The 18,711-nt window shown below is 40.4% G+C and overlaps 1 protein-coding gene across 2 annotated transcripts in view; it reads left to right on the top strand.

The window, feature by feature from the left end:
* The first annotated feature begins 5,338 nt into the window (after positions 1 to 5,338).
* WASHC5 (WASH complex subunit 5) overlaps positions 5,339 to 18,711 on the top strand; it is a 54,695-nt gene continuing 41,322 nt past the window's right edge. Inside the window, exons 1-8 of one of the 2 annotated variants that reach the window (XM_021688796.2) lie at positions 5,339 to 5,641; positions 6,115 to 6,260; positions 7,275 to 7,359; positions 7,966 to 8,066; positions 10,256 to 10,448; positions 11,287 to 11,439; positions 15,040 to 15,153; positions 17,053 to 17,224. In XM_021688796.2, coding sequence (XP_021544471.1) covers positions 5,456 to 5,641; positions 6,115 to 6,260; positions 7,275 to 7,359; positions 7,966 to 8,066; positions 10,256 to 10,448; positions 11,287 to 11,439; positions 15,040 to 15,153; positions 17,053 to 17,224 — 1,150 coding nt within the window. In that variant the 5' untranslated portion in view covers positions 5,339 to 5,455. The remainder of the gene's footprint in view (positions 5,642 to 6,114; positions 6,261 to 7,274; positions 7,360 to 7,965; positions 8,067 to 10,255; positions 10,449 to 11,286; positions 11,440 to 15,039; positions 15,154 to 17,052; positions 17,225 to 18,711) is intronic. The other variant, XM_021688794.2, reaches the window with a different exon arrangement.

Here is an 18,711-nt window from a genome sequence, read left to right as displayed (position 1 = left end):
GGGGACCCGGGTGCCGACCTCGCCCGCGATCGCCGGCCCCAGACGTGCGCCGTGGCGCGGCCCGGGTGACAGGTGAGTTGGGGCGGGATGCGCTCTCCGTCCGTCCCTCTGCCCCTCCCCAGCCCCGGGCCGGGCCGCGCGGGCCGAAGGGGCGTCTTTGGCGTGGGGTGCGGTCTGGAGGGGGAGCCCGGCTTGGCGAACTGAGGGCCCTCCAGAGGCAGGGCTGCGGTCCAGGCTCTCCATCTCCAGTTAGGTGGAAATGATTTTCCACGCTGTCTGGGCGCTTTGGGAAATGATGCTCAGCTGCTTGGCCCTCATCTGATCGTTCCACGTTTCCAGGAGCCGTGCTGGGTAGACAGTGTTATTCCTCCATTTACTCTCGAGAGAACGGAGCGTTTGGCGAGGGCTTTTAGAGTCTGATGGACCCGGGTTTGAATTCTAGTTCTGCCGTCGGCTGTGAGTTTGAGCAAGTCATTGTTCCTCTGTGCACCTTAATTCCCTCACCTGTGTCATGCTGGTGCCGAAGTTCTTTGCATTTAGGAAAACAGTTCCGAGGGTCCTGACTGGTTTATGGGCATGGTTGAAAACATAAACCAAGTCACAGAGCCCGTAATGGAGCCGGATCTCCTGATTCCAACATAGTTGGAATGAGTTTCCTCCAACATAGGTGATGGGGTCATGAGAAGGGAGGGAGAGGTCTTACTGCCCCTGCCCACAACCAGAAACACCTTCCGTTTTTCCCTCTCCTGTCTTTTCCGGGATTTATGAATGGGACTAGAGTGATCAGGCTTGTTTCAGAACTTTTCTGGAAAAGAGTTGTCAGTCACTTTTACCTTGATCAACAACCATTACGTTTTGTTCCTGATAATGGATAAGTGGAGACCAGTGCTTCCTTTATGGAACTGAGGTTTTATGGAAGGATAAAAATAGACCTGTCTTCTTTTGTCCTCTGAGTAGGGCACACAGTGGTTTGTCCCAGGACAATTTAATTTCCTTCAGATTCTGTACTTATTGGGTAATTGGTATGATGATGCCATGCTGCATTCTTGAAACATGTTGTCTTTTGTCTAGGGTTATTTTCCAAACTGAAAACCAATGTTCCATAACAAATTCTTTAAAATAAGTTACAGCTACTTTTTGGGGTGCCTGTAAAAGAAAAGTGGGAAATTGAGTGGGATCTCTAGTTTCATTTCATGCCTGGTAGTAATACCATCTATATTGAGAAAAACTGGTCTTCGTGAATTTTCTTCATCTCTAGCACCAAGAGAACCACTAAATGGAAGATTTAATTTAGGTTCTTCTACAGTGTTTATCTGCACCTCATTCTGGAGTGATTTTTTTAAATTTCAACTAAGTCTTAGCACCTTCTATAAAGCCACCGAATTCTGAGATCACTGCAACATGATTAGACATTTTTAATGTTGGTTCTTAGGTTCTGTTCTTTAGGGCAAGTTTTTCAACCAACAATGGGGTATCTACCAAATGCTCTAACCAAATAATATTTTAAATGTTGCCTACAGTGTAGGGATTTAAGGATTAAAATAAGAGGTAAACACACAAAAGTCTTGACTTATATCATTATCCCAGGCCTAAGCTAACCTGACTGTCTGCATACAGGTGCTGAGTGTATCTGTTCATCCTTTTTTTTGGGGGGGGGGAAGGGGAAGAAGGCAGGTAATGTTGTTTTGCTTTAAGATATTTTCTCCCTGGTCGCACTGTCTATCCTATATTGGGATCCAAAATCTGGTAGCATTTTACACCCGTTAAACATAGTTTGGTTGCCTTACAGTTGTGTCTGGAGTTTCATCCTGCTTAGACCTGTGTCTTCAGAGGACTTCAGTGACTTTTTTTTTTTTCCCATTTGCCATTATTTTCCCCCTTCCCTTGTCTCATTTTCCCAGCCAGACCATTTCACTGCAAAGAGTGGAATGAAATTGGGGTGCCTGGCTGGCTCAGATAGTAGAGCATGTGGCTGTTGATCTCGGGGTGAGTTTGAGCCCCACGTTGGGGGTAGAGTTTACTCAAAAAAAATGAAATTATCTGCATCAGCCACTTGCCTATTCCTTAAGCACATTTAGCACACTGCTGCCCTAGGGCTTTTGCATTTACTTGTAAACCCTGCCCGAATGCCCTTCTCCCAGATCATTATCGATTGTAAAATATCAAACTACCCCAAGACCTAGTGGCTTAAGACAAAAAAAAAAAAAAAAAAAAAAACAACCATCTATTGGCTTATAGTTTCTGTGGTCAGGAATCCATAATGTGGCTTAGCTAAGTGCCTTTGGCTCAGGGGCTCTTGGGATGTTGTAGTCTGGCTGTGAATAGAAGCTGTCGTCTTATCTGAAGGCTCAACTGGGGTTGGCAGGGATCCATTTTCAAGCTCATTCAAGTGGTTGTTGGCAGGCTTCTCACTCCCTCGTCACAGGGCTCTCTCACAACATGACAGCTTCCTTCTTCCAGAACAAACAAGCTAGGGAGGGTGCCCCAGTCAAAAGTCACCATTTTTTTGTGATCTAATCTCAGAAGTCATATCTTTCACATCTACCTTATTCTGTTCCTTAGGAGTCAGTAAGTCACACTCAAGGAAAGGGGCCCACACAGGGCATGAACAAGGAGTTGGAGGTCATCAGGGACTGTCCTAGAGGCTGCTAACCACGCTCAAATACCCTTACTGCTTGCTTCCTCACTTCCTCTGGTCCCTGCTCAAATATCTTATCAGAGAGGCTTTCACAAACTATGTAAAACAGCACACACACACACTCCATCTCTTTATCATGCTTTTTCTTCACAGCAATGATCACAGCCTGATACATAATGCATTTATTTATTATCTGTTCCCCACTCCTAATAGTATGCAGGCTTTATGAGAGCAAGAACTTAGTTTTGTTCTGCAGTATCCTCAGGTCCTAAAACAGTGCTTGACATACAGTAGGCACTGGGTACATATTTGTTGAATGAATGAATCTCTATCAACAGGAATGCTTCCACCTGTAAAGAATCCAAAAGCCAACTAGCAGCAGACAAAACATAGTTCATTTTACAAGGATTACAGAGGTAAGGAGTGCCACAGTTGAATTAGCGAGTCAATAACATCAACCAGAATTTAGATTCTTTCTCTCCTTCCAAACCACATCTGCAGATTTTTGGCTTTTTTTCTTTTAGGTTTGTCATGTTGTATGTCAGGCAAGACCTGTTCATTGGACCACATTCAAAGGCAAGAAGGAGAGGGATAGCCAGAGGAAAGAGAGAAAAATTTCTCTTCATATGCTTCTCTCCTTGTAGTAAGAGGAAAAAGAATACATTTCCCATAAGGTCTACCATAGACTTCCTCTTACATCTCATTGGTCAAAATTGAGTCACATGTCTAACCTAGCTTCAGGGGCGGTGGGAAAATAAAGATCAGCTTGTTTCCTCCTCTATGGGAAGAAAGGAAAAGGAGGGAGGAAATTCTTGTTGGAGAGTCAACAGCATCCCGGTAAATTAAGACATTTTTAAGTATTGAATCAATAATGAGAGACTTACAGAAGGAAAAAAAGAAAACCTTTCAGGGTTATACAAAGCTTTCATGTACTAGATAACTATACTAGGTAGCTTAACATGAGCGAACTTTGAACAGATGAGACAAGGGTTGGGTAATGTTTTCTTGGGCTGCAAAGGAAGCCCTCTCCTGTCAAAAGTCTTTCCACATTCTGGTTTTGTGTGTGGCGAAGTCCTCATTATTTCATCATTCACTGTTTGAGTCTCTGCAGCTAGAAGATTACATATGAACATAAAAGTTGGCATTGACATAAAAATTTTAATGAGTTGACCATGTGTAAGATTAGTTCTTATTCAGATATTCGTGTCCTAAAGGGTCTGTTAGGTTGAATTCTTATTTTTGTTGGTCAGTCTTCTCAATGTTAATGTCATGTTGATAGAATACAGTACCAGTGCAAAATGCAAGTGCCAATCTTGGGAAGTACACAGGCCTTCATGAAGTTGAAAAATAATTCAGGCTTCCATGAAGTTGACCACGATGACCTAGCTAAATTAACAATTAGAGAGAAATACAAGAAAGATGATGACAAAATTAACACTTCCAAAGGTAATGATTTGAAAAAGAGTTGGAAGAAGCTGTTGGGGAAATGAATGCTGCCTTGAACATTTTTTGCAAAAATTACCTTTTTCTAAGATCATGCTATGAAAGTCAACTGTGAAGTACAAGCTACTGTATTATCAAAGTCACAATTTGGTGAAATCAACTTTTGATTCATTCTTGGTTTGTTCCTTGAATGAGGACATAGTTGTTGCAGTTTTACTCTAAATTTTGCTAGGTGTGAAACTTACTTTCATAAGTTTTAATGATACCATTCCAAGACACCTTTCTAATCAAAACTTCTCCACAGCTTAGCATGAAATATTTGTCCTTAGAGTCACTTAGTAGTATTTCTCAGGCATGTATTAGCCTTGATAACAACAGCCTCCTATACCTGACATATGAGAAACACATTTTTATTTTTATTTATTTATTTTTTAAGGATTTTATTTATTTATTTGACAGAGAGAGAGACAGAGAGGGAACACAAGCCCGGGGAGTGGGAGAGGGAGAAGCAGACTTCCCACTGAGCAGGGAGCCTGATGCGGGGCTCGATCCCAGGACCCCGGGATCATGACCTGAGCCAAAGGCAGACACTTAACGACTGAGCCACCCAGGCGCCCCGAGAAACACATTTTTAAAGGTTGTTCCCTCACCTAATTCTAATGAATTTGAAGACATAGTTCTCTTTTTCCGAAGATAAAACAAGTGTTAGCAAAGGTAAAACAACTCCTGTAAGGAAAATTTAATAATCAGTGCCCAATTTCGGGCACATTTGAAGCACACATGCTCACTGGATCCTCCCAAGCTCAGGGATCAGCTATATCAGGTCTTTTCTCATGGGGAGAAGTGGCTAAAGGATCGAAAAAAGAGGCCAAGAGTGTTCATTTAGCAAAGTCCCTCGACATGGAAAAGTAGAAAAGTGGAGGATAAATGCCCTCCCCTCATATTGGAACTCATTCTTTGTTCCTTTTTTTTTTTTAAGGTTTTTTATTTATTTGAGAGAGAGAGTGAGCAAGAGAGCACGAGCTGGGGTGGGGAAGGGAGAGGGAGAAGCAGACTCCCCGCTGATCAGGGAGCCCCTGAGATCATGACCTGAGCCGAAGGCAGACACTTAACTGACTGAGCCACCCAGGCGCCCCTCGTTATTTGTTTTAATTTTTTTTAAGTGAGCTTGGGAGAAAAATCTTATATATATGTTACATGTACTCCCTTTAAAAGTAGAGATTTTTATACTTTTCTTTCGGGCTACAGGTTCTTTAATGGAGCGGCCAATCTGTCAGCAGACCTGGTTTCATCTAATGATTTACAGACCCCAGCTCTGAAGCCAGTGAAACATTCCTGCTGCCCAGGCATTGAGTATAGTACAGCATCCTCACCATGTTGGACTTTCTAGCTGAGAACAACCTCTGTGGCCAGGCAATCCTAAGGATTGTTTCCTGTGGGAACGCCATCATTGCTGAACTTTTGAGGCTTTCTGAGTTTATTCCTGCCGTGTTCAGGTACAGAGACCGAGCCGATCAACAGAAATACGGAGATATCATATTTGATTTCAGCTATTTTAAGGTAATCCTCCTCCATAGCATTTTTACCACTGTATTGTCTATACAAGCATGCTTTCTCTGGGAACCATGAGACGCTGAAGGGTGAAGTAATTATGGAGAAAGAGTTAAAAGAGGAAAGGTTTTAAACCAAATTTAGTATCAATGAACTAACTTGAAAATAATATAAATGTATTGTGTGGAAGCCCTAACATAATATAATCAAACTCTTAAAAAGATAACTTTGGTGAAATGTATTTCGCAACAAAGTACCCCACACTTAAAAGCATGCTAATCATGGTTAGAGTTCAAATTCATTTCTTCCAAAGGGATTTTGCATCTAGGCTTCTGTTATCTTCATTACCTTCTGTTGCTCTGCTTTCAATTTTCGATATCCCTTTTAAGGCATAAGAGCAAATTTTTAAAAGACTATTTAGAAATTGTTACCCACAGGTATGCTTTTATTGCCATTTCACATAAATGTGTTTTTCTCCTCAGGGTCCAGAATTATGGGAAAGCAAGCTGGAAGCTAAGCCAGAGCTACAGGATTTAGATGAAGAATTTCGTGAAAACAACATAGAAATTGTGACCAGATTTTATTTAGCATTTCAAAGTGTGCATAAATATATTGTAGACTTAAACAGGTATTGATTAATTTAGCAATAGCTTATTCTGATAGTAAATAGTGGGAAAGGGACATGCCAGAAAATGTGCATCTTTCTGAGTTACTGCACAATCTCCCCGCCTCTCCCATGCCTCTCCCATGCATAATTGTCTTTTCCTTCCTCTGGCACTAGTCATCTTAAGTATTTTAGAGTTTTATTATACTTTCGTTCTCTTGTGAAGTAGTATAATAATCTTGGTTTGTACTAAGTCATATGGCTTGCTTTCTTTTTTGTTTTCATCGACGTATAGTTGACACACAATGTTTCATTAGCATCAGTTGTACAGCCTAGTGTTTTGATAACTCTATGCTGTGCTCACCGCAAGTGTAGCCACCATCTGTCCCCATGCAACGCTGTCACACTACCATTGCTACATTCCCTGTGCTGGACCTTTCACCCCCACCACTTACTCATTCCGTAACTAGAAGCCTGTACCTCCCACTCCCCTTCACCCACTTTGCCCATGCCCCCCCCCTGCCCCCCCCCCCCCGCCCATTCCTCTCCCTTCTGGCAACCATCACTTTGTTTTCTGTATTAAGTCATATAGCTTTCAATCCTGTAGTTTATGACCATATTTTAGTATCTCATATATGAGGAGAGAAAGGAACTTATTTTTATAGCATTGGTAACCATAGCTTCCTTCTTATCCTTAACTACACAGTATTCTCTTCCTTTCAGCCCTTAAGAATTCACTACTCATCAGCTTTTAAATTAACTATTCCATGTTTTTATAGCATTACTCCTAAAATATTTGTAATTCATAAATCAAGACTAGGGATTACTTGGGGTAGCCGGTATTAGCAACCTGTGGCCCTAAATGACTATGATTTCCAGCTCACAAGTGCATTCTTAAGAGCACGAAGGGCCACAGACTATTTGAAGGCCAGAATGCCTGGTATCTTGCCTTATCTTTTAAAAATCTTTACATTCCTTCTTCAAAGGTGTTCAAGTTTTCATTAGAATGAATAACTTGCTCTGGGGTTTCATTTCTAGATATCTAGATGATCTCAATGAAGGTGTTTATATTCAGCAAACTTTAGAAACTGTGCTTCTCAATGAAGATGGAAAACAACTTCTAGTAAGTAATAGTAACCATTTAAAATAGAAAGTCAAGAATGTCAAGCTTAGCATCACTTTTTTTCCTGTAAGTCCCAAAGACATGCGAAGTACCCTTCTTTAAAGAGAAGCAAAATAAACTGACAGTTATCTTCGTCCAATGGACAGTATCTGAATTTAGAACATAGTAGACTCTGAACAGAATTACAAGTGAAGTAGAAATCGTGTGGAGGTTATGAGCTTCTTCCTCAGTGTAACAATCCTATCTTATCTTTCACATCCCAGACATCTAGCCTTAGAAATTAGCACGTAATAATCGTTTAAGAAATGTTAAATAAGTAAAGGATTTAGAGGAACTCCATTTGGGGTCCCAAGCCAAATATCAAAAATAGGCCACCTATTACCTAAAGGTAATCACTGCAATTTAAATTTATTTCACATACACTTTTCAAAGCCCATTCTATACAGAAGGCGAGAACCCTTTGGGGGAAACCTGCATTCTCTTTGTAATATAAAGCTTTGAGGAAGAAAGGGAACAAAGTGATTCTTTTTAATTAACCCTCGTCAACTTCATTCCAAAAGAACATATACTCCTGTGAGTTTGACCACCTTCTTCCTCTCTTCATAGTGTGAAGCACTGTACTTATATGGAGTTATGCTGCTGGTCATCGACCAAAAGATTGAAGGGGAAGTCAGAGAGAGAATGCTGGTCTCTTACTATCGATACAGGTATCCTGGGGCTGGGACTGCACCCTCCAAAAGCACTGCTATTGGTAAAATGCAGTGTAGGTTTCCATACTACTTGTACTGGGAACAGCAGTGATATGATCTAGAATGAAAAGTATGGGATCCTTATGTCTTCTGAACATAGTGTAGAAATGTAACGATTACTCTATATTTTATATCATCACCATAATAAGAGACTATATGTAATATAATCTATATATTATATGTAAAAGAGCTTATATATTATAGATTATTAGAGATAAATAGATTATCATGTCCACGGTGGTACCTCAGTTTTTTAGAAAAAAGGAATCTGAGTTTTCTTTACCTTAAAGATAGATAAATTTGGGAATTTTGGAAGTCTAATGAATATTCTTTTTTTATGTTTTTAAGTATTACTCTTTGGCGGGTGTAGAGAAACGAATACATTTTCTGTTGTCATTTTTAGGTTGATGACTTTGAAAAGGTATCGCTCCGGGTTAGGTGGGAAGTGAATTCTCACCCGTATGTATATGTGGAAACAAAAACAAACAACAGCGCATATCACGATCACGTGTTTTGTATATCTGTATAGAGCTGTGACTTCAAGAAGTAGGGTCTTTAAATCAGAAGCCACCTTAAAGCTCTGTAATTCCAGTATCTACCACACAAGTTTCAATTTATTGAATTAATGAGTCAAAATCGGGATAAAAGGTCAATGTTAGAAATAGTCACGATTCAGGGAAGAAACAGATGATGAGCAGGAATCCGGAACATGGGTTAAAAGATGCACAGACTTGAGTTAACATTCTTAAATTTAGAAATTAGGGTAAAATAAATAGGGCAAAGGGGCAAATCCTCAACAGAGAGGGATCGTTGGAGACATCATCTCTTCAGCAGCAGCTGGGACTGCTGCCTCGTCAGCCGTAAATTCACTTCAGGCTACTCAACTAGCCTGTTTCCTTCAGCTTCGTGAGTATGTGAGGAGAGTGCTCACCAGCGTGCGTGATTTATTCACAGCAGTTTGGCCCCGAGCTGTTTTAATATCCATGTTTTTTTACAATGAACTTTGAATGGCCTTGCATATATTTCCAAAATTACATGGAAAAACAAAAACAGTAAAGAAAATAAAGAAGTAAAAAAAAAAAAAAGTTTGTTTATCAAGCCCAGCTTTGACAATCCGGCTTTGTCCCTTTGGGTACAACAGCTAATTCATTAGGATGTGAGGATCCATTACTGCAATGACACTGAACAATTGTAAGGCAGAGTTGTGGGAAAGGAGATTCTTACATCAAATAGGAGGTCATCTTCAAATCTAAGATTCTTTGAGTCTCCCTGAGGGATTACTACTCCACACCACCCTGAAAACCACAGATGTTTTGATGAAATCTCTGTAGAAGGTGTACCTTGCCAAGAAAAAACCAGTTATTACATATCCCACTTTAAGTTGACATCACGTTTTAAAATTATTTTCTAACTTACAAAATGTTGCTGCTGGTTCATGTTCTTTCTCTGCAATTCTGAAATCCAAAGAGCTCCGAAAAAAAATACATGCGTATGTACACACACATATACACTCCTTTGGCAGCAAAGCTGATCTAACCTGAAATCATCTGGAGTCAAAACCTGTCAGAGCAGATGCAAGGCTATAGGTAGTCCTTATTTATCTCACTTGTGTGACTATTCACAAATTTTACTGCAGAAATATCGATGTGTTGATCGTGTAATGCCAATTGAGACCCTACTAGAGTATCATATCGTATATACCCTATTAACTTCTTATATTTGGAAAATGCTGCAATCTGAAACAAATCCAGCCCTAAGGATTTTAGAAAAGGGATTGTGGACTTTAACATAGAACTAACTGTATCTATGTATAGTTATTTTATGTATAACTATGTATATATATGTATCTACATATATATGTACATATATATATGTATAACTGTGTATACACGTATATGTATATACATATATATGTATATGTATAACTATGTATATATATGTATAAGATGTTCGAATCTTATAAGTGTACTATAACAGGCTTTTTGAAAATGTAATTGTGACTCTTAGGGATATAAATTGACCAAAAGTCTTATCTGAAACTACATAAAGTCAGGTTATAATGAAATTCTGCTTTTCTTTTTGGCTTTTGAGTTTCTAATATGTGCGGTTTGTCTGGCTCTTTCTTCCCCATTGTGAACATGGCTCAGTGCTGCTCGATCTTCTGCTGATTCAAATATGGATGATATTTGTAAGCTGCTCCGAAGTACAGGTTATTCCAGCCAACCAGGAGCCAAAAGACCACCCAACTATCCTGAGAGTTACTTCCAGAGAGTGCCTATCAATGAAGCCTTCATCAGTATGGTCATTGGTCGACTGAGATCTGATGATATTTACAACCAGGTGGGGATTAAACCTGTCAAGATCTTAGTATTTAAAAGATTGATTTCACTTTCCTCCTCAATTACTCCTTCCCTTCCTTCTTCCTCAAAAGAATAAAAGCAGTTAAAAAATTTCAAATTTGGGGGGCTGTACTATGGGATGATAGAGGAAAGAGGGACAATAATTTGGGCAGAATTAGGGATTTCAGGGAGAAGATGGCATTTGATCTATATTTGGAAAAAAAGATACATTCTTGCAGTCATTCATTCAAGAAAGAGTTATTGAGTGTGTGTTACGAGCTTGCTGCTGGGGTCCATCGCTGATGAAGGCAGGCTGTAGTCCCTGCCCGTAACGACCTTGTAGCTGAAGGAAGAAGATGGATAACTAAAGGAATTATAGCAAAGCAAGGTGAGTGTTAGCTTAGGGGAAGCAGAGGGGGCCATACAGCATACAACAGGGGCAGCAAGATTGCCGGGGGGAGGGGGGGGCGGCAGGGGGTGGGGTCTGTCAGCTCTGAGAGGTCATCTGTGATAGACACAGATGTGGACAACTAGCAGGACACAGGGAGTTACACATATCTTTTCCTTTTCTTTTCTTTTTTTTTTTTTGAGGAAAAGACTTCAAATTGCAGCAGAGTCAAGGGCGAGAAGGAAGAGAGTGCTGGGTGGTTAGCAGTAAGAAGGCAGGCCCTGGTTACATTGTATTCCTTACAGTGTCGCCCTCTGAGAATTGCTCCCAGGGCCCAGGACCCCCTGTTGGGAAACGGCTACATCCTAGAACCTGATCACTTATCCAGCACACGTATGAATTCGGATGTCAGCAACAGCTGCCTCTCCCGGGGGTTGTGTGTGCTTTGCAGGTCTCCGCATACCCTTTGCCCGAGCACCGCAGCACGGCCTTGGCGACTCAAGCTGCCATGCTGTACGTGATCCTCTACTTCGAACCTTCCATTCTTCACACCCACCAAGCAAAAATGAGAGAGATTGTGGACAAATACTTTCCAGATAACTGGGCAAGTATTACTATCAGTCTTTTTTTTCTCTGTAATAACCTTGTTAGGGAACCGATTTTCTGTTCTTTTGGCCTTTAGCCCACAGGTCATAATTTTGTAAATAATGAGACATAAAGTCACTTAGATAAAATTACTCTATGTTGAGGATCTTAAATCATAACATGAGGGAATAAGTCAGTAAAACTTCCTGAAGAACCCAAGGGTTTTTTTTTTTTCTTAAATAGATACTGTCAAGGTGAAACCATGTATTAAAATGTATCTTGTTTTAGTTGCTGAGTTTGTAACTGTTTCATAAGTATTTCTTTTTTCTGTTGCGTGACTCTAAGCTTACAGAATTAACCTATTATTTTATGAATAGGAATTTTACTTCAATAATGTTTCATCTACCTTACAGGGCTGTTAAGGTTTATATTACTGCAGGGATGTGTTTATCTCACCCAAAAATATTAATTCTTAAAAGAATAAAGCTGACAATATACTCAAAGTGTAGATGAGATGTTCTCTTTGTACACAGAGGTTTTAGTAAAGCACAATGAAGTGGATCCTGTTCTCAGGTAGCAGATTCTATTTCACTTCTTACTGGCCATTGAATCGCAGACTGTGATTAGGGAACTGTAGGAAAAATAGCCCACAGTGAGGAGATGATGCTTCCTATCCATGAACACGTCGTGCTTACAAGCTAGGAGCTGAGCAACCGGGAGGAAAACTCTGATAATCTGATTTCATTTGCCTAAGCTTAATAAAGAGTTTTGACCATAGTGCTATAATCAGGAACAGAAACACTTTCAGTGTTAAGGAAGGTCAAAATCCAGTTATATGATGCTTATAAGATATACTCCTAAAAAACACCCCTGGCACACTAAAAATAAAGGAATTGGGGCACCTGGGTGGCTCAGTCAGTTAAGCGTCTGACTTGGTTTCAGCTCAGGTCATGCTCTCAGGGTTATGAGATCGAGCCCCAAGTGGGGCTCCACACTCAGCATGGTGTCTTCCCTCTCTCTCTCCCTCTGCCCCTCTCCCTGCTCTCGCTCTCAAATAAATAAAATCTTCTTTTAAAAAAAGGAACTAGAAAGAGAGCGAGAGATTCCAGGCAAATGCCAGCCAATGAAAAGCCAGTAAGAAAATATTAATATCACACCATAGAAAATGTTAAAGAAAAACACTAATAGGGATAAAGAGGGATCATATATGATTTTAAAAAGAATAATCCAAGGTTAATTCATAAATTCACACCCAGGGAAATACTCTAAATATATAAAGCAAAAACAAAGTAACATGTAAAAATTGATGAAACCATAATCATGATGGGAAATTTTAAGATACCTCTTTCTCTATATACTCCTGCTCTTTCAAAAATCCGTAAAAATGTACCATGTGTATTTGAAAGGATATGTATGAAAGTTGGGAGACATCAGTTCACAAAGTCAACAAAGTTTAAAAAAACAATGTTAGTCTACAGACTGTATTCTCTTACTATAGCATGATTACATGAGAAGCCAACGCTTAAAAGATATTTTTAAATGTTTGGAAAAAACATATACTCCCAAATAACTTTTGTGTTCAAGAGGAAATCACAATAGGACACCTGGGTGGCTCAGTCGGTGAAGCATCTACCTTCGGCTCAGGTCATGATCCCGAAGTCCTGGGATCGATCCCCACATCAGGCTCCTTGCTCAGCGCGGAGCCTGCTTCTCCCTCTCCCACTCCCCCTGCTTGTGCGCACGTGCGCTCTCTCCCTCTCTCTCTCTGACAAATAAATAAATAAAATCTTTTTTAAAAAAAGAGGAAATCACAATGTAAATGAAGAAATATGTAGAATCACACAACATCAAAATACTACAAAGCAAAGCGCATGGGAATGACTAAAACTGTTCTTCAAGGTAAATAAAGTAAATGAAACCTTAAATATGTTTATTTAAAAAAGAAGAACAGGGGCGCCTGGGTGGCTCAGTCGTTAAGTGTCTGCCTTCGGCTCAGGTCATGATTCCAGGGTCCTGGGATCGAGCTCTGCATCGGGCTCTCCGCTCTGCGGGAGGCCTGCTTCTCCCTCACCCACTCCCCCTGCTTGTGTTTCCTCTCTCGCTGTCTCTCTCTGTCAAATAAATAAATAAGATCTTAAAAAAAAAAGAGCAATTAAAAATAAATGAATTAAAGGGCTGCCTGGCTGATTTAGTTGGTGCAGCATGCGACTCTTGATCTTAGGGTTGTGGGTTCAAGCCCTACGTTGGGTGTAGAGATGACTTAAAAATCTTAAAAATAAATAAATGAGTTATATATTGAGCTTAAGAAGCTAGAAAAGGTCGAGTGAAAGGAAGTCAGTAAGTGTATGAGCGGCAATGTATTGAACTGGACAAAAAGGGAACGAGAGAGAAGATCAATACAAAAAGGCTGGTTTTTTGAAGAGTAATAAAATAGATATTTAGCGAGACTGACCAGACAGAGAGAAGACAAGTTTAAATATGATAAGATTGAGAAAGCCAACCTAAGATACAATAAAGAACTTTTAAAGTTATAAGAAAACTTCTGAACAACTTTATGCCAATGTATTTGAAAACTCTGAAAAAATGGAAAATTTTCTCAAAAATATATAAATACCAAATCTGACTCAAGAAGAAAAAGGAAGCATGATGAGCCCAGTGACTGTTAAAGAAATGGAACCGGGGATCCATCCTCCCTGCTTATCCACCTCCCACCAAAAAGAGGGGATCCCCAGGACTGCAGGATCTCTCAGGCAACTTTTAGCAAAATTTCAAGGGACAAATAATCGCAATTTTTATACAGACTGAAGTAGGTGGGTAAAGAACTGCAAAAATAATGCTTTGTTCCCTTTAGTCGAGAGAGTCTCGTGTGAACTGGGGAACCCTAGGAGTCCCCAGGCTCGTTGCAGGGGTCAGTGAGGTAAAACTGTGTTTATGATAACACCAGGGTGCTCTGTGCCTTGTCCTCTCATCCTTTCCCAAGTGCACTTTGCATTTCCAGAGGCCCCGAGACACACAGTACCCAGTACCTCAGGAGTCTGACTGAGGGAGCTGAGTGTGAGTCTGGCCGTCTTCAGTTAGGCCAGACGTTACAGAGACTCGAAAAAATGGAAGAGCGATGCCATCCTTCTCACAAAACTTTTTGGGAAACCTTTAGTCTGTTTTTTGTTTTGTTTTGTTTTTAAAAAAAAAAAAAAGTTTTATGTTAGCATGTAGTGGGTTTATTGTTGTTATTAGAAGTGAATTAAATAGTTTTTGAAATGTCTCAGTTGTAATCTGTAATATGATAAATATCAGTAGATATAACCCCATTTAAAAAAAAAGTCCTTTGGAGTTTTCAGTAAGTTTTAGTTGCATAAAGGCTGAGGTGAAAACGTTTGAGAAGACCACTGCTCTAGTGTGCTTTTCTGTCAACCCTGATTTAGTCATTTTCCCATGAATAGCTCTTATCGCCCTTGTTCCCAAATGCCCCTAAAATAGAACACTTCCCTCTGTATTTTGGCAAATCGTTGGTTTTTCATTGCAATGGAGTTTGAACTAGAAGGAGTGGGCAGTGTCTTCTCTAACTTTGCCTCCAAGTGAGTACGTATTGAACATGCTGGATGAATGTGTCCTCTTGCAGGTAATTAGTATTTACATGGGGATCACGGTTAATCTAGCAGATGCTTGGGAACCGTATAAAGCTGCAAAAACTGCTTTAAACAATACCCTGGACCTTGCAAACGTCAGAGAACAGGTAGGTGCTGGCCAGTGCAGAAGGATTCTCATAACAGCTGCAAGCCTGCTTAGGGGGGTTAGGGAATGAGGAGAGTTCCCAAGGAATTTGGAAAATGACCACATAGACATTTTAAGTGCGGTGATTAACGAAAGGCAAATTTGCGCATCCTAATAAGGTAGGTAATTACAGATTTTTAACTTGCACGGTATATGTAAGTGGGAGACTTGGGTCCTAAGATTCGACATCCTAAGATGAATCAGTATGTCACGTGACCCTAACTGACTTCACTTATTCTTGCTGAAGTCTGTGTCCTTGTGGACAGAACGGCTTTGACTGGTAGCTGAAATTTTAACTTTTCATTAGTAGGATGAATATTGAGGATGGTAACTGAATGTACACAATACATCCTGTCACTGTAATTTAAATTTGTCCTCTCTGATGTGTGAAAGAAGCAACAAAACTGGAGACATTTCATCTCCTTAAAGTTTAAATGGTTACATTCTCTCTCTTTGATAAGAACACAAGGCAGTTATCCTGTTTGTTTTCTATGATTCTCTTACGATTTGTCTCCCTCTCACATTTCATCTCGTTTTATTTTTCCCTCCCTTCCCCTATGATCCCGTTTTGTTCCTTAATTTCCACACGAGTGAAATCATAATTGTCTTTCTCTGATTGACTTATTTCACTTAGTATAATACCCTCTAGTTCCATACACCTCATTGCAAATGGGAAGATTTCATGTTTTTGATGGTTGAGTGGTAGTCCATTGTATATATATGTACCACATCTTCCTTATCCATTCACCTGTAACTGGGTGATGGACATTAAGGAGGGCATGTGATGTAATGAGCACTGGATGTTATGTAAGACTGATGAATCATTGACCTCTACCTCTGAAACTAATAATACATTATATGTTAATTTTAAATAAAAAATAAAAAATCAAAAAAAAGCACAAGGCAGAAGGAAATTCCTAAGTAAATAGAGCAGTAAAAATCTCTTTGTTGGGCAGTATCCTTGACGTTTCTAAACAGTTACCCTCCTCAGCTCGGTTGTCTGAGTCTTTGAGTTTTCAGCGCAGGTAGAACAATATTGACTCAAAGAACTTCAGCATGTTTTATTCAAGTAAATTGAATTCCATCAATAATGCACAAAATAATTTCAATGTTGGTAGGTCTCCAAGACACATATTAGAGAAAGCGGCGCTTCCAATACTTACTGGTATCAGAGCATTAATGTTTCATTACTAAAATTACTTTTCCAAAATTGCATTTTCTCCTTGGTGCCATTTTAAGAAGATCTTCAGAGTCCTCTGATGAAGCACCTGGTGATAGTTTTAAACTAACCTGACTAGGCTAATGATGTTTAACGTGTAACTCTTGCTTCGGGGAAAGCAGAATGACCAAATTTCCAAAAGGCTGGTTTGGAAAATTCACTTTTGATCTACTGAGGCATATTTTTGTTGCGCTTTCATCTGCCTGTAGAAGTCTCTTCTCCTGGGTATTTCTGCTCTGCCTGCTTTGCCAATAATTAAGGGAAGAATAGGCAGTTGAACTTCTGCTTTTATGTTTCTTTTCCATCCAAGTTAAGAACAGAAGGGGCCCTCGGAACCACTTGTTCCCGATTCTCTGGGTGACATTTGCAGAAACCAGGAGGGAGAGGTTAAATCCAAAGTCACACTATCTAATCATAGCTGGAGGTAGGATTTAGGATTCTCTTGGTTCTGAGTCCAACGTCCTTTTCAAAAATGTCCAATAAGCCACTAGCCTTTGAGCCTTACCAACTGTGGTCCATATGTTACTCATCTCCTATAGAAATGTTATCATTTGTCCAGGCGTTCATCTGTATGGGGATTTGTTTTCAAGGAACATCACTGTCTCTTTTTGAAAATGTAAATTCAGTTTTTCCTTTTAAAAGTCAAGCAGATACGCTACTGTCAGTGAAAAAGTGCATGCTCAAGTACAACAGTTTCTGAAGGAAGGTTATTTAAGGGAGGAGATGGTTCTGGACAATATCCCAAGGCTTCTGAACTGCCTGAGAGACTGCAACGTTGCCATCCGATGGCTGATGCTTCACACAGCCGACTCAGGTAATGTGCAAAAGGCGTGCCATCTGCATGGCTCCATATAAAGGCTTGCAGGATTAAGATATGCTCCATGATGCAAAAATGGTTTAGTCTTTGGAAGAGAATCAAGTTGCTGCCTTTTTTTTTTTTTAGATTGATTGGTTTATTTTAGAGAGACGGGGAGAGAGCATGCGTGTGCATAAGCAGGGGGAAGGGGAGAAGGAGAAGAAGAGGGAGAGACTCTCTAGCGGACTCCCCACTCAGCACAGAGCCTGACACGGGCTTGATCTCAAGGCCCATGAGAGCATGACCTCAAGACCCATGAGAGCATGACCTGAACTGAAACCAGGAGTTGGACACTCAACCAACTGAGCCACCCAGGCACCCCGAGAATCAAATTGCTTTTTAAGTTAGTCATTTTTGTGTCTACTTAGACAAGTCAGCTGCCCACCTGAATAGTCCCTTTGTCAGGTTAGATTATCTGGGATTATCCCAATAGATCCAGGGTAATCACAAGGGTCCTTGAATCGGCAAGAGTGAAGCAGAAGAGTCAGAACCAGAGAGGTGGCATCATGAAAAAGGGTCAACAGGCCATTGCTGGTTTTAAAGATGGAAAGGGGCCACAAGCCAAGGAATACAGGTCGCCTCTAGATGCTGAAAAAGATAAGAAAACAGGATTTACCCCAGAGCCTCCAGAAGGAGCACAGATCTACTGACTCCTTGATTTTACCCCGGTGAGACCCATTTCAGATTTCTCATCTCTGGAACTATAAGAGAATACATTTGTGTCTTCTTAAGCCATTAAGTTTGTGGTGATTGGTTACAGCAGGAAACTAATACGAGAGCCAGTCCAGTAAATAAGAGCCAGATGTGCAAAATGCATCTGGCAGGAAGTGGGATTTGAGTCCAGAGCAGGAGAGAAATTTTACTGGTTGGTGTAGAGGGGTGAAGGTGGTTGGAGAAGGCTCCACACAGGACACAGGAGCGGACTGGCCCCCCTAGGATTTTGAAGTAAAATTCTAGACTGGAGAAATGATAGAGAAGAAGGTATGATTTTGGAAGTACAGAAAAACATGGACCCACAGAGTTGATGAACAGGCTAAACCAGAGTGCCTAATAAAGGTAGATTGGGGGAAAAAAAATAAAGGTAGGTTGGGTGTCACCTTTTCTGGTCCACAGCCTTGGAGACGCTATGGGCCATCAAGTTCAGTTGCTTTACAGATTGTAGGAAATGACTCCACAGGGTCCGTGAGCCTGTGACTTAAAACAAAAAACACCTGGTTTAATAGAAAAATAAATAGGTTGGACTAACCCGAGCCAGTTCAGAGCTGACACAATTCCTTGTACTTAGTAAAGGCTGGATCGACGTTAATGAACTAACGATTTCACTCATCTGGAGCGCATGCACTTCCCGCTCACAGGTGTGTCATTCAGCAGCCTGGCCAGCCTCCTGCTTTTTGTTTTTTTGCCAGCAAACTTTGCTTGAGAGCCACCCTGAGACTGGCACTGCT

Source organism: Neomonachus schauinslandi, chromosome 4 (genome assembly GCF_002201575.2).
Source record: "Neomonachus schauinslandi chromosome 4, ASM220157v2, whole genome shotgun sequence".
Lineage (NCBI taxonomy): Eukaryota > Metazoa > Chordata > Mammalia > Carnivora > Phocidae > Neomonachus > Neomonachus schauinslandi.
The sequence above is the reverse complement of the archived record's forward strand: the minus strand, read 5'-3'. Positions and strand labels throughout refer to the sequence as shown.